General features: G+C 43.0%; 1 protein-coding gene across 1 annotated transcript in view; it reads left to right on the top strand.

The window, feature by feature from the left end:
• CS (citrate synthase) overlaps positions 1 to 16,455 on the top strand; it is a 29,095-nt gene that overhangs the window by 552 nt on the left and 12,088 nt on the right. Inside the window, exons 2-3 of the mRNA XM_007467723.1 lie at positions 15,265 to 15,315; positions 15,925 to 16,032. Of these exons, the coding sequence (XP_007467785.1) occupies positions 16,030 to 16,032 (3 nt within the window). The 5' untranslated portion in view covers positions 15,265 to 15,315; positions 15,925 to 16,029. The remainder of the gene's footprint in view (positions 1 to 15,264; positions 15,316 to 15,924; positions 16,033 to 16,455) is intronic.

The following is a 16,455-nucleotide window of genomic DNA, read 5'->3' on the forward strand; positions in this document are numbered from 1 at the left end:
TGGAGTTAGTGAAAGAGCCTGTTTGGAGGAAGGGGCGGGGTAAGAGAAGTGGCAGGGGTGAGCAGGTGTGCTCACTCTACCCCGGGCCAGAGCTGGAGCCTTGGCTAATTTAGGTTTCTGCTTTGTAGAGAGGGCCTTGTCAGTTTCTGAACTGCCTGCTTCCATTTCCATTTCTCCAACCCAGTTAGTTAAGCCTTTAGTGACCAAGCATAGCAGTTCCTGCTAGAGGAATGCTACTCGGGTCCTCTTTGTCCTTGGGACTGTTGCACTTACTCTTTATATAGGAGGAGCTTGGGTGGGGTGGAGCGCTTGTGTGAAAGCTTCTGCATGATTATCACATATGATTGGAGAAAAAAACAAAGGTTTTTCCGCCAAACTGCAGGCTGACAAGTGAAGGTATTGGGCAGGAAATAGTAATTCCAAGGTTACGTGACCGGTCCTATTCCTTGCTCACTCAGGTTTTGCTTTTGCTCTTAAGTCTGCTCTACCCAGGAGAGATTCCTCTTATTCTTTGGGGCCCCTTATTTGACTTTTGTTGCCGTTGGAATCATAGGAATATGGTTGCAGGTAATGGTGCTTTCAATTTCATATTGCCAAAATTACTTTTGTCTCTGGGCAACTTGGCTCTTTAAACAGAGAAACTGGTGTGCTGAGGGAGTCCCAGCCTTCTAATCCAAGCAGGGACAGTCCCACGAGTGACCTTGACTCCTGCAAAGAACTTATACTTTCTCTTCTGCAGACAGATTAAAGTTGCCAGCACCTGAGGGGAGGAAGGGAAACCTTAGAACTGTTTGGGCTTACTGTGTTATCTTGCATGGTTGGTGATAAGGTGAAGCATGTAGGATTTACAGGTTCTTCCAGGTACTCAGCAGCAAGGTGGAGGCTGATCATTTGGGAGATACTTGTCTTACCTGACGGTAGTTTCTTCCGCTGCCAGGGAACACGGTAAGGAAGCCTCTTAGGAAATGAAGCAAGTTCTAGATAGTGTTTTGGCAGAATAGGGGACACTATAATTAGCTCATTCCAGAGCTGCTAACCCAGACCAGATAATCTAACCCTACAGTTTGAAAAAGCCTTTAGAATTTACATTCGAATTATTTTGCCTCTTAAACCTCTGAGGAAACTCAGAAAGATTTTGGGTTGGGCTTCCCTGGTGGCGCAGTGGTTGAGAGTCCGCCTGCCGATGCAGGGGACACGGGTTCGTGCCCCGGTCCGGGAAAATCCCACATGCCGCGGAGCGGCTGCGCCCGTGAGCCATGGGCGCTGAGCCTGCGCGTCCGGAGCCTGTGCTCCGCAACAGTGAGAGGCCCGCGTACCGCAAAAAAAAAAAAAAAAAGAAAAGAAAAGAAAGCTTTTGGGTTGACAGGGCTACCTAACTGTAGTGATCATTACTGTTTTGTTTACTTTCCTGTTAGAGACGGATCTGAGGATCCCAAAAACCTGTATATTGGAAGCCATTAGAAGGCTTTCGACCCTTAAAACTAACAAAGCCTATCAGACTGAGGAGTAGAAACTTTCTGAGATCTAAGCAGTTAACAGCTAGGATACCAAGAAGCCTTTCAGTTTGTCAGCATTGCTAGCACCTGCCTGAGCTTTCCACATTAGTCTGCAGTACTCAATTTTACTTTTGCTAGTAAGGTAGGCTTTAGAAGGCAAAAATAGTCTTCTAGCCTGCTACTGTGATTCTCAAGGTCAGGTGTAGTTCACTTTTCTGAGAAATTTTTTTGACCTTGCTGAGAGACACAAATACTAGTCATTGTTCTGTTGCTCCACCCTACCCACTGTGAGGTAATTTAATGAACATCTGAGTTGGAGAGACCACCTCATTCAGAGCCTTGAGATTATTTTGACTTCTTGTTTACCTGAATGAATTTCTACTAAGCAATGGCTTTAGTATTAGCTGTGGGTGCCTTAGCTTTGTGCTGTAAATACTGTCTTTTCATAGGTGATCCAAGTTGGGAATTAGAGTAGGGCCACCAGTTAACTTTTGGATTCATGCCAAAGTGACTTAACCAACCCTAGTTGCTTCTTGTGTCATTGAGAATTGCTCCTTCAAGCTAGGATGTTTGATAACTGCGTAAATCAATCCAGAAGTGTTTCTAGATTATTCCTAGGCTTTCTCAAGACTCTTAATACCCGTGATTCCTCTACAGCAGACGTACACCACTGCACATCTCTTCTATAAATCCTAGTCTGAAATTGGGTTCTACAAAACTGAGTCAGTTTTGTCCTGTGAAATGTTAGTTAGGCTTAAAGCCCCAAACTTTTAAGGGCAAGCACTCAAATCTCTTTGCCTTCATTTTGATTATCAGCCTACCCAAAGTAATGGCAATTCCTTGACGCTTACTAGATGGACCAAAGATGAAAAATGGAGAATAAATCCTCATCATGTGCTAATGGTGGTATGATTGCATTTGTTCTTCCTAGTGGTCTTTAGATTGGTAGCAGGTGAATGCATGGGTGTGGGGAGGCATTGAGGTGAGCCGTGGTGAAGTGGATAATCAGAGAAGGGAAGGCTGGCATTCCTAGTTCTTAGACTCCAAGTGGGCAGAAGGCAGGAAACCAGACTTGGTGGATCTCCCTAAAGCCACAGAGTAATTCCTTCTGCCCTCTTTTCAGTGCCCTATGTGATAGAGTTGAATAGGATTTGAGTGAAATTAAAAACAGTAGTGAGGCAGCTTTAGCAATGGCTCTTAGGATCTGACTGTCTTTCAGTTCTCCCTCAACTTGCCTAAATTCCTATATTTCTTTTAACGTTATCATTTTTTTAAATTAATTTTATTTATTTATTTTTGGCTGCATTGCATCTTCGTTGCTGCACGTGGGCTTTCTCTAGTTGCAGCAGGAGGGGGCTACTCTTTGTTGTGGTGTGCGGGCTTCTCGTTGCAGAGCATGGCCTCTAGGTATGTGGGCTTTAGTAGTTGCAGCACATGGGCTCAGTAGTTGTGGCACACGGGCTGAGTTGCTCCACAACATGTGGGATCTTCCTGGACCAGGGCTCGAACCTGTGTCTCCTGCATTGGCAGGCAGATTCTTAACCAGTGCACCCCAGGGAAGTCCTTAATATGTTATCATTTAAAAAGCTCCGGGCTTCCCTGGTGGCGCAGTGCTTGAGAGTCCGCTTGCTGATGCAGGGGACACAGGTTTGTGCCCCGGTCCGGGAAGAGCCCACATGCCGCAGAGCGGCTGGGCCCGTGAGCCGTGGCCACTGAGGCTGTGCGTCCGGAGCCTGTGCTCCGCAACGGGAGAGGCCACAGCAGTGAGAGGCCCACATACCGCAAAAAAAAAAAAAAAAAAAAAAGCTCCGTAAGTAAGTTCACAGTGGGCGTCATCACCTGAGGTGCTTCTTCACATTGCGCATTCATGAATCCTACCTTCAGATTCTGATTCAGCAAAGGTGGGATGGATCTGGAAACCTGTATTTTTTCAAGTGTCTCATTTGACTGCTTGGTGATCCCCTCCCGTTGGGCCAACTGTGTTTAATGTATATATGAAGCTTTGAGTGTTTTGACTTTTTTTTTTTTAGTGACTATTTTAAATGACTTCAGAAATAACTATTCTAAGAAATAGTCTGATTTAGACTATTTCTCTGGGTTTGTCTTCCTAGGCCTTTTTTTCAAATGCCTTAGGAAAAGTTTCTTGTAAATCCCTGAAACAAAGCATTGTAAGAACTAGTAGAAGTGAGGGAACAGTTTCTAGTTCCTGAAAAAGTAGTACAGTGACAGGTCCTATATACTTTATTCAGTAGTGTATGCTTAGTGTGCACATAATAAGTAGCTGTTCAGCAACTATCTGTTAAAGAACAGTAAGAATTTCTCTGAAAGGAAGATTAGGACTCGATTCTTTTCTGAGTCTGAATTGGTGTCCTTTCCCATCTTCTTCACTGAATAATCAGCGAACCTTTAGCAAAGGGTCTGTTAGACAATGAGAGTTCGGCAGAATTATTAAGGAAACTCTTGTGAATATGAAGGGCATCACAGTATGAAATCTGAAGATTGCTCAGGCTATTAAGTGGCCTGACCAAGTAGTGCAGGCAGACTTCCAGTATCACCATTGTGAAACACAGATGTTAAATGGCTTTAGTTCTCTGACCTGGTTCTGGGGAGAGAGGAGCCTTTGTCCTATGTGTGTTCTTTTTCACTTAATGCAAGTTGTTTCTTCTGCATTGGAAGCCTTTGTAGCACAAGATTTTTCCTACAGTTACTAGTGAATTATATTTGCTTCATCAACTAAGCCAGTTTTGCTGGCTTGGCAAGCTCTGATCTTTTGTTGATGAAGGACAAGGGTCTAATAAAATCAGGAGCATCTCTCACAAGGTTTTTAAAAATTTTTAAATTGAGGTATAGTTGATTTACAATATTATATTAGTTTCAGGTATACAACATAGTGATTCAACGTTTTTTAGATTATACTCCATTTATAGCTATTATAATGTATTGGCTATATTCCCTGTGCTGTACCATATATCCTTGTAGCCTATTAATTTTATACACAGTAGTTTGTAATCTCACAAGTTTGTTGGAGCTCCTGGACATGTGGCAGGATATGTTCTGAATGTGCCTAGGATAGGGAATCAAAGGAAATTTGGCTTTTCCCATGTAGAGTAAGGGTCCTAGATGTGGATCGATGATGATAATAGGCTAGGAGGAATAAGAGAAATAACCACATTATTGAGTAAGTGCTTATCCAAATGGTATTCTACTGTTCCCAGAATTTGGGGGAGAAGGGAGTAGTTTTGTTTTTGTTTTTGTTTTTTTTGGCTGCGCTGGGTCTTCCTTGCAGCGCTTGGGCTTCTCTACGGGCTCCACAGTGCGTTGGCTCAGTAGTTGCAGTGCGCGGGCTTCTCTCTAGTTTGGCTCTCTAGTTGGGGTGCGTGGGCTCCAGAGCGCACAGGCTCAGTAGTTGCAGCACACGGGTTTAGTTGCCCTGTGGCATGTGGGATCTTAGTTCCCCGACCAGGGATTGAACCCGCGTCCCCTGCATTGGAAGGCAGATTCTTAACTACTGGACCACCAGGGAAGTCCTGAGAAGGGAGTAGTTTTAATTGATTTTTGTTAAGTGATTTCGCCAATACCCTATTCCAGAAATACCCTAAGTATTATAAGCAAGTCTTTGGCAGAATTTCCTGCATGTATTATTTGTCCTTTTCCTCCCTTCGCCCTTTAAGATAGAGGTTCCTTTAATTATATTTTTCCATCGTAGCATAGCACATTTGAGAGCTGCAGCCCATTTCTGTCAATAATAGCCAGCTCACTAAAAGAGTTATTGCAAGGGGTGGCAGCATATGAGGTTTGAAAATCCTTTTAGTGATTGCGATACCCCCATCCTGTAGAGAATCCTGGCTGTCAGACATTGTGAGCCAGGCCCTTATCTTTGGAAGTAGCTCTCTCCATTTCTCCCCATGGAGGAGCTGACCTATTGAGTGAGGTGACTCCCTGATTCACCTGACAGGTGCTGTTCCAGTAGGATGAATTTACACGTGGCATGCAACCAGAAGCCAAAAGCCCCGCTGCCACACCTCCAGAACTGGGGGAGGAGCTGGGAGGTGAAAGTTCAGGGATGACTCAGAGATTTGTAATCTGCCTGTTGCATCTGTGAATGTAGTTTGGATGTACTATACAAAGCCATTTAGCAGCTTTCCTTGGCAGCCAGGAGTAGATGAAATGAGGTATGTAGCCTAGGGTATGACAGTCCTCTTAACATGTCCTGTCTAGATTTGCTTGCTGGTGAGGATTATGGTTAGTTAAATTTGTTTCCTCTCCTTGAGACTCTTCTCTTGGTCAGGAGGCCCTTAGGAAATTGGGGCTTTGTTTCCTGTTCTACAGCTAGAGGGAATTATCCATTCACCCCTTCCTCAGGCTTGACTGCCTCTTTCCTGGGATCCAACTCCACGAGAAAGTTGTGACACGAGTTGGTAGGTAATAGGCCAACACATTTCTAAGAAACAAATATTTTTTGATCTCAGCTATACAGAAGGCACTGTTCTAGATGCCTTCATGCAAATGATTCCATATAGTCTACTTGTCTACCCTGCAGATGGCTTTGTTGTTACCAGTTTAGCAGTGTGAAAATTGAAAGTAGAAGTTTGGTCATACAGCCATGGTAGCACAGCAGGATAGTGGCAGGACCTGGATTTAGGACTTGACCCTTGATAACACCATATCCCAGGCTCTTTATATTCTACCCTTCTGCTTCCTTGCTTAATGCTTTAAACCATGGATGTTTCTTAAACTTTATTGTTCATAGGAATCACTTAGTGAGTTTGTTAAACTGGAGATTTGGATTCAGTAGGTCTGAGGTGAGGCCCAAGATTCTGCATGTCTGACAAGCTCCAAGTAATGCTTATATTGCAGGCTAGGCATTCATATTTTAAATAGCAAGGCTTTTGAGTACCTTTACATATATGTCCTTGTTGGAGCCTTAGAATCAGACTTTGAGCTAAGTAGCTTGAGTGTTATCCTAAATGTGGAGAGGGAAAGGGAAACAGTAGTTAGTTGTTTGCTTTGGATGTCTCAGTTATTTAGTAATGGAGTTGGGACTAGAACCCAAATTTCCTTTCCTAATTCCAAGGCATGTGCTTTGTGTTCTGTCTTCTACATCATTAGATAAAGTTGTCCTAACTTGAATTTTTCCTATTCTAGCCTTTTGGATGGTCATATCAATGAATTGCTGCTTTTAAAATCCTTCATATTTCTTTAGTTTTTTCCCTAGGTTGCAGGGTGAGCTAAAATATGACTAAATTTGACATTGAAGGGTGCTAGAAAGTGGCCATACTATTTAATTTTCTACATTTATTATATAACAAATACAGAGCACTTGCTGTGTGCCAGGCTTGGTTTTAAGTAAATATTGACCTAATTAATTCTCATAGCAATGCTTTGAGGTAGGTACTATTACTGTTCCCATTTTACAAATATTTTCTCAGGTCCTTTCTCTCTCTCTCTCTCTCTTTCTCTCTCTCCTTCTCGGACCCATATAATGCGAATGTTGGTGCGTTTAATGTTGTCCCAGAGGTCTCTGAGACTGTCCTCATTTCTTTTCATTCTTTTTTCTTTATTCTGTTCTGCGGCAGTGATTTCCACCATTTTGTCTTCCAGCTTGCTTATCCGTTCTTCTGTCTCACTTATTCTGCTACTGATTCCTTCTAGTGCATTTTTTATTTCAGTTATTGTATTGTTTATCTCTGTTTGTTCTTTAGTTCTTCTAGGTCTTTGTTAAACATTTCTTGTATCTTCTTGATCTGTGCCTCTATTCTTTTTCCAAGATCTTGGACCATCTTTACTATCATTACTCTGAATTCTTTTTGGGTAGATTGTTCTCATTTTACAGATAAGGAAATTGAAGCACAGAAAGATTAAATGACTTGGCTAGGGTCACACAGCCAGAAATGTAGTAGGAACATAATATACTAGCTTTATTCTATAGCTACATAGCCATGCTCTCCACAAACTAGCATTGCTTTGCAAATTGGAGATCTGGCTAAGAAGTGTTGCTGACGGAGGTTAGGGATAGTTGAGATCAGCTCTCCTTAAATTACTTTTGAGGTGCCTCATTAAATGGCAAAGACACTCTCTACAAAGGAAATTAAGACTTTGCTGGTGGTGGAAGTGAGGTGATAGTTTAATTGCAAGTTCCTCTTCCCTAACCATTCCTTTAAAGTAGCATTCATATAAAAAGATCTGAGAATTGCCTATAACTAAGCAGCAGTCATGACCTATCTGACACCTTTAAATGATGTTTCATTCTTACAGCCTTGTTAGGTGACCTTCCACCCTTTTCTTTCTGATTTCTTTTTTTCTTTTTTTACCTTAAATGAAGTAAAAGGAGAGGGAAGCTCATTGATTCTAGTAGTTCTCTCTCACAAGGGGAGAAAAACTGTTTTTGTCTGGCTCTCATTCTGTCTGCTGAGCTTGGATAGATTTTTTTGTTTTGCCTAAGATTTAACTTTAAACTATTCTTCTTACATAATCCTTCCTCTTGCCAGTGAAGCAGCCAGCCATTACAGAAACTTCAGCATGGTTTAGAAATGGAAAAATTATCATTATGGAGAGATTTCAACTTCTTTTTTCTCTATGATGGTATGTTTCCCTATAGCCTCTTTAAAAACAAAACAGAACCACAACAACCAACTACCCACAATTAAAAGGTCTGTTGAGTGCTGATGTGGTCTCTGGGAGATAGGGCCTCTATTATAGGGAATCTGTGGGACCATGGAGCATGGAATAGCTTGAACATGGTTAACACTGTAGAACAATAGTTTGAACTTATTCACAGGTTTTCCCTTGTTCACTTTTTGGTGACTAGTAAGAAAAAGCAAAGTTTTTCTTTTTTTTTTTTAAATTAATTTATTTGGCTGCCTTGGATCTTCGTTGGAGCACGCAGGATCTTCGTTGAGGCATGCGGGATCTTTAGTTGTGGCATGCAGACTCTTTTAGTTGCGGCATATGGGATCTAGTTCCCTGACCAGGGATTGAACCCAAGCCCCCTACATTGGGAGTGTGGAGTCTTAGCCACTGGACCACCAGGGAAGTCGCCAGGAACGTTATTTCTTGAGTGCTGCATCTGGCTCCCACGCGCCCTGTGTAAGATGAACAGGCTAAAGGGCTGTTTGTGCTGCTTGCTTTCTGCCCAAATGGTCCTCAGTGAGCTAGAGGAGATTGTTTAGGAAGTTAATGAAAGGAGTTGCCGGCAGCCCTGGTTAACAAGTTGAGGTGTTCCCCCTTTGTTTTAGGGCCATATTAGCTTGTTTTCTGCTCTCTGAATTTAGCTTTGGATTGATTCTTTTTAAAATAACATTTTCTGAAGGGTCTCTTCCCTTTTCATTTCTCCCTCCTGCCCCAACAGAAAGAGGGATACTAACTTCTAAAAAGCCTCAGGCCCTACTAACTCTCACCTTAGGCATGTAGTGTTTTGGAATTTATACAGTAGCACTAGTTCAAATGATTTTCAGCACGACCAGACAGCAATGCAGTACAGTCGGCTCTTTGTGGGTTCTGCATCCACAGGTTCTGCGTCTGTGGGTACAACCAACTGTGGATCAAATTATATATTTTTTTTAATTAACATTTTATGTTTCCATCATTATGACCTTTCCTTTCTTAGATCATTTCTGTTTTGTTTTGTTTTTTTAAGATGTTGGGAGTAGGAGTTTATTTATTTATTTTTGCTGTGTTGGGTCTTTCATTTCTGTGCGAGGGCTTTCTCTAGTTGTGGCAAGCGGGGGCCACTCTTCATCGCGGTGCGCGGGCCTCTCACTATCGCAGCCTCTCTTGTTGCAGAGGAGAGGCTCCAGGCGCCCAGGCTCAGTAGTTGTGGCTCACGGGCCTAGTTGCTCCGCGGCATGTGGGATCCTCCCAGACCAGGGCTCGAACCCGTGTCCCCTGCATTAGCAGGCAGATTCTCAACCACTGTGCCACCAGGGAAGCCCCAAAAAATATTTAAAAGAAAAAATTCCAGAGAGGTTTCCCTGGTGGCGCAGTGGTTAAGAATCCACCTGCCAATGCAGGGGACACGGGTTTGAGCCCTGGTCCGGGAAGATCCCACATGCCATGGAGCAACTAAGCCCGTGCACCACAGCTACTGAGCCTGCGCTCTAGAGCCCACGAGCCACAACTACTGAGCCCACGTGTCACAGCTACTGAAGCCCACATTCCTAGAGCCCATGCTCCGCAACAAGAGAAGCCACTGCAATGAGAAGCCTGCGCACTGCAACAAAGAGTAGCCCCCGCTCGCCACAACTAGGGAAAGCCTGTGTGAAGCAACAAAGACCCAATGAAGTCAAAAATAAATAAATTAAATGAATAAATTAAAAATTCCAGAAAGTTCCAAAAAGTAAAACTTGAATTTGCCACGTGCTGTCAACGATTTGCATAACATTTACTTTGTATTTACAACTATGTAGCATTTATAGTACATTAGCTATTGTAAGTAATTTAGAGGTGATTTAAAGTACATGGAAGAGGGGCTTCCCTGGTGGCTCACTGGTTAAGAATCTGCCTGCCAATTCAGGGGACATGGGTTCAAGCCCTGGTCTGGGAAGATCCCACATGCCGCGGAGCAACAAAGCCCGTGTGCCACAACTATTGAGCTTGCCCTCTAGAGCCCGTGAGCCACAGCTACTGAAGCCCGCGTGCCTAGAGCCCGTGTTCTGCAACAAGAGAAGCCAGCGCAATGAGAAGCCAATGCACCGCAACAACAAGTAGCCCCTGCTTGCCGCAACTAGAGAAAGCACGCATGCAGCAAGGAAGACCCAACACAGCCAAAAATTAAATAAATAAATAAATAAATAAATTTTTAAAAAAAGAAAAAAAAGAAAGTATATGGAAGGGGACTTCCCTGGTGGTGCAGTGGTTGAGAATCTGCCTGCCAATGCAGTGGACACGGGTTCGAGCCCTGGTCTGGGAAGATCCCACATGCCGTGGAGCAACTGGGCCTGTGAGCCACAATTACTGAGCCTGCACGTCTGGAGCCTGTGCTCCGCAACAAGAGAGGCCGTGATAGTGAGAGGCCTGCGCACCGCGATGAAGAGTGGCCCCGCTTGCCACAACTAGAGAAAGCCCTCGCACAGAAACAAAGACCCAACACAGCCATAAATTAATTAATTAATTAATTTAAAAATAATAAAATAAATAAATTTAAAAAAGAAAAAGTATATGGAAGGTGACTTCGCTGGTGGTGCAGCGGTTAAGAATCCGCCTGTCACAAGAATATACCATGGAGAAAAGACAGCCTCTTCAATAAGTGGTGCTGGGAAAACTGGATAGCTACATGTAAAAGAATGAAATTAGAACACTCCCTAACACCATACACAAAAAAAACCTCAAAATGGATTAAAGACCTAAATGTAAGGCAAAACACTATAAAACTCTTAGAGGAAAACAGGCAGAACACTCTATGACATAAATCACAGCAAGATCCTTTTTGACCCACCTTCTAGAGAAATGGAAATAAAAACAAAAATAAACAAATGGGACCTAATGAAAATTAAAAGCTTTTGCACAGCAAAGGAAACCATAAACAAGATGAAAAGACAACCCTCAGAATGGGAGAAAATATTTGCAAACGAAGCAACTGACAAAGGATTAATCTCCAAAATTTACAAGCAGCTCGTGCAGTTCAATATCAAAACAACAGACAGCCCAATCCAAAAACGGGCAGAAGACCTAAATAGTCATTTCTCCAAAGAAGATATACAGATTGCCAACAAACACACGAAAGGATGCTCAACATCACTAATCATTAGAGAAATGCAAATCAAAACTACAATGAGGTATCACCTCACACCGGTCAGAATGGTCATCATCAAAAAATTTACAAACAATAAATGGTGGAGAGGGTGTGGAGAAAAGGGAACCCTCTTGCACTGTTAGTGGGAATGTAAATTGATACAGCCACTATGGAGAACAGTATGGAGGTTCCTTAAAAAATTAAAAATGGAACGACCATACGACCCAGCAATCCCACTACTGGGCATATACCCTGAGAAAACCATAATTCAAAAAGAGTCATGTACTACAAGGTTCATTGCAGCTCCATTTACAATAGCCAGGACATGGGAGCAACCTAAGTGTCCATCGACAGATAAATGGATAAAGAAGATGAGGCACATATATACAATGGAATATTACTCGGCCATAAAAAGAAACGAAATTGAGTTATTTGTAGTGAGGTGGATGGACCTAGAGTCTGTCATACAGAGTGGGGTAAGTCAGAAAGAGAAAAACAAATCCTGTATGCTAACACATATATATGGAATCTAAAAAGAAAAAAAAAAATGGTTCTGAAGAACCTAGGGGCAGGACAGGAATAAAGACACAGATGTAGAGAATGGACTTGAGGACACAGGGAGGGGGAGGGCTAAGCTGGGACGAAGTGAGAGAGTGGCATGAACTTATATATACTGCCAAATGTAAAATAACTAGTGGGAAGCAGCCACAGGGAGATCAGCTCAGTGCTTTGTGACCACCTAGAGGGGTGGGATAGGGAGGGTGGGAGGGAGACGCAAGAGTGAGGAGATATGGGGATATATGTATAGCTGACTCACTTTGTTATAAAGCAGAAACTAACACGCCATTGTAAAGCAATTATACTCCAATAAAGATGTTTAAAAAAAAAAAAAAAAGAATCCGCTTGCCAGTGCGGGGGCACAGGTTCAAGCCCTGCTCCGGGAGGATACCACATGCTGCGGAGCAACTGAGCCCATGTGCCACAACTACTGAGCCTGCGCTCTAGAGCCCACGCGCCACAGCTACTGAGCCTGCGTGCCACGACTACTGAAGTCCATGCGCCTAGAGCCCTGCTGTGCAACAAGAGAAGCCATCACAATTAGAAACCCGCGCACCGCAACAAAGAATAGCCCCCCATTCACCCGCCACTAGAGAAAGCCCATGAGCAGCAACGAAGTATATGGAAGGATGTGCTTATTAGGTTATATGCAAATACTACAACATTTTATATAAAGAACTTGAGCTTCCTCGGATTTTGGCTATCTGTTGGGGGTAGGGGGTCCTGGAACCAATCCCCCCTTGAATACTGAGGGATGACTGTAGTTACTAGAAAAGGTGTCTCTGACCTTTTGGTGAAAGGAGGAGAAGTGTAGACTTTCTCCACAGTTAATTGTGTGTGTGTGTGTGTGTGTGTGTAATCTTTAGTTTGCATGGTGCTTCCACATCCATTGTAATTTAATCATCACATGGCAACCCTGTGAAATGTGTGGTAGGTATCAGCACCATTTTATAGATTAGGACAACACTGGGGCTTATTTTGACAATATCATTTTATCTTCGAAATAATCTTGTGGGGACTTCCCTGGTGGTCCAGTGCTTAAGACTCCATGCTCTAATGCAGGGGGCACAGGTTCAATCCCTGGTCCAGGAACTAAGATCCCACGTGCCGCGCACAGCCAGAAAATAAAAAAGAGAGAAAAAAAATCTTGTGAAGAAAAGTCAACCTCCTTGCTTCAGTCCTTACAACTTGATAATAGTATAACTGGTTGTCTTTTTCTTTTTTTTAAAACACTACAAGTTAGGTATTATTTTTATTTTTGTTTATTTATTTGGCAGTGCTCGGTCTTCATTACGGTGTGCAGGCTTCTCTAGTTGCGGTACACGGCCTCAGTAGTTGTGTGCAGGCTCTCTAGTTGTAGCCTGAGGTCTTAGTTGCCCTGCAGCATGTGGGATCTTAGTTCCCCAACCAGGGATCAAACCCGTGTCCCCTGCATTGGAAGGTGGATTCTGGACCACCAGGGAAGTCCCTGGTTGTCTTTTTCAAAGGCAGTGTTGAACTTTCTGTTGCAACTCAGTAATCTTCATAGAAAGTTGTTCTTCTTGGGGCGAAAAATCTATCTCTAAACATAGCCTAGCTACACTATTTATATTTACAGTTGCCAAGATATGGAAGCCACCTAAGTGTCCATCAAGAGATGAATGGATAAAGAAGCAGTGTTGTATATATACAATGGAATACTACTCAGCCATAAAAAAGTGAAATTTTGCCATTTGCAGCAACATGGATGGACTTGGAGTATATTATGTGAGTGAAATAAGTCAGAGAAAGACAGATACTGATCACTTATATGTGGAATCTAAAAAAGAAAACTAGTGACTAGAACAAAAAAGAAAAAGACACTGATAATAGAGAATAAACTATAGTGGTACAGTGTGGGGAGGGGCAAGATGGGGTAGGGGGTTAAGAGATCCAAACTACGTATAAAATAAACTATAAGGGTATATTGTACAGCACAGGGAATATAGCCAGTATTGTATAATAACTATAAGTGGAATATAACCTTTAAAAATTCATCAAAAAAAAAATTGTGGGGCTTCCCTGGTGGCGCAGCGGTTGAGAATCTGCCTGCTAATGCAGGGGACATGGGTTCGAGCCCTGGTCTGGGAGGATCCCACATGCTGCGGAGCGGCTAGGCCCGTGAGCCACAACTGCTGAGCCTGCGCATCTGGAGCCTGTGCTCCGCGACAAGAGAGGCTGCGATAGTGAGAGGCCCGCGCACAGCGATGACGAATGGCCCCCGCTTGCCACAACTAGAGAAAGCCCTCGCACAGAAACGAAGACCCGACACAGCAAAAATAAATAAATTAATTAATAAACTCCTACCCCCCCCCCCAAAAAAAAAATTGTGAATCAGGGCACTTCCCTGGTGGTCAGTGGTAAAGAATCCACCTCCAATGCAGGGGACGTGGGTTCAATCCCTGGTCGGGGAACTAAGATCCCACATGCCGTGGGGCAACTAAGCCCACATGCCACAACTACTGAGCTCGTGCACCACAACTACTGAGCTCGCGCGCCTCAACTAGAGCCCATGTGCCTCAAACTGCAGAGCCCACGTGCCCTGGAGCCTGCATGCCACAACTAGAGAAGAGAAAACCCGCAGGCCACAGCTAGAGAGAAGTCCGCGCAACCACAACAAAGAGCTCTCACGCTACAACAGAAGATCCTGGGTGCCGCCTCTAAGACCCAGTGCAGCCAAAAATAAATAATAAATCTTTTTAAAAAATTGTGAATCACTACGTTGTATACCTGAAACTTATATAATATAGTACATCAACTATACCTTAATTAAAAAAAAATTCCTTTGGTACAGGTGTGTAGGTGATAAACTCTCAGCTTTTGTTTACCTGAAATTGTCTTTATTTCACCCCCTTTAAGATTTCTTCCTCACCTGGGTACACAACTCTAGCTTAGTAATTATTTTCTCTCAATATTTTAAAGATAATTTACCAGTTTTCTAGTTTCCATTGCTGTTGTTGAGCAGTCTGTTGGTTGTTACTTTGTAGATATTCTTTTCTCTGTGCTTTTTCCAGGAGCATATCAGGTAGTGTTGTAAAAGGCTGCTTCCACCTGTGGGCTCTCCTAGACTGGAGAGGTTGAAGTGTTGCCAAAAGGCTAGGTGCTGAAGAAACCTTACCAGCTGGGTTAAGTAATTGATCAGTTTCCTCATTTGCTTTTCTCAGAGCTATTGTTGACTAGAGTGGGATGGACTGGGTACTTTAACAACTGCCTCTCTGACGTTTCTTCTGTGCCTAACAAACCCAGCCGTAGAACACAGGTGATGGGAGAGTCTCTTCAGGGAATGCTAATGAAGCTGTTGCTTCCAGACTGGTAACTCTTTCCAGGTTGCTCGAGGCCTTTTATAGCTTTCTTATGTCAAACTGTCCTTAGAGGCTAAAATGAAGAGAGGTTGAGTCACTGTAACTCCTTTTTAATACATAGGAGGGAGGACAATTGCATAAGGTTTTGTTTTCTTTGCAGAATGCATCCTGTCTTGTTCTTGCTGCCCGGCATGCCAGTGCTTCTTCCACGGTAAGGTTTGGAAAAGAGGACTGAGAATCATTGAGGCAGCTTGACCCTGGGATGGGGAGGGGTGGTGGGCTACTACTCAGCCTCTCATCATTATCCTGAGTATCTCCTGGAGGTTTCCAGTTGTTAATATTGTTACAAGTATTATCACTACTACTACTTTAAGATAGCTGAAGCGCTGTGGACATGATAAGGACTGTGGGGTTTGGGCTGGAAAAGTAGCTCTGTAATGTACTTCAACGAAAGTACCGTTCTCTTCAGTGACTATCTGTCCCATGCAAGGAAATGTTGGAGCTTATGGTATTGGTTAGAAATTAGACTATTCTTAAGTTTATAATTTAATGGCAGTAAGTAATTCACATTACTGGGCAACCATCATCACTATTCATGGCCAAAACTTTTTCATCTTCCCGAATTGAAACTACCCGTTAAACAACTCCCCATTCCCTTCTTGCTGTGCCTAATTTTACCCTCATCTGTATAGAGAAGTTGACCAGACTTCCCTGGCAGGTAGAGAAAGCCAAATTCTAAAAAGCAGTCTTAACATACCTACTTTGCAGAAATCTAATCAATATTTTGATCATCACTTAGCCTCTCTACTTCTCGTTTTAGAATTTGAAAGACATATTGGCTGATCTGATACCTAAGGAGCAGGCCAGAATTAAGACCTTCAAGCAGCAACATGGCAAGACGGTGGTGGGCCAAATCACTGTGGACATGGTAAGGGTTGTAGCGTTTTGCCTGCAAAAAGTAGCTCTGTAATATGCTTCAACAAAAGTACCATCCTCTTCACTGATTGTTCAAAGCAGTCTGTCCCATATAAGGAAATGTTGAAGCTTATGGCGTTTGTTAGAAATTAGACTATTCTTTTCTATAAATTTAATAGTTGAGGCTAACCTAATTCATGTATGGGAGGGATAAATGAAGTTTTTATTCCTCTTCCCAACCCCTTAGCTTTTGGGCCCAAGGCTCTCTGTCTTTGAGTTGATGCTGTGCTGATCATCCAGTTAAACCACAGCTCTAGCAGGCCTTCTAGAACAACTTTAGGATCGTTTCTTCTTCAGTCCTAAGAGTCTAAGCAGCTCAGATGATAATTTCACAACAGTGTTTAGCCATTGGTCTCCATCTCCTTTCCCTACCCTA

Source organism: Lipotes vexillifer, unplaced genomic scaffold (assembly GCF_000442215.2).
Source record: "Lipotes vexillifer unplaced genomic scaffold, Lipotes_vexillifer_v1.1 scaffold387, whole genome shotgun sequence".
NCBI lineage: Eukaryota > Metazoa > Chordata > Mammalia > Artiodactyla > Lipotidae > Lipotes > Lipotes vexillifer.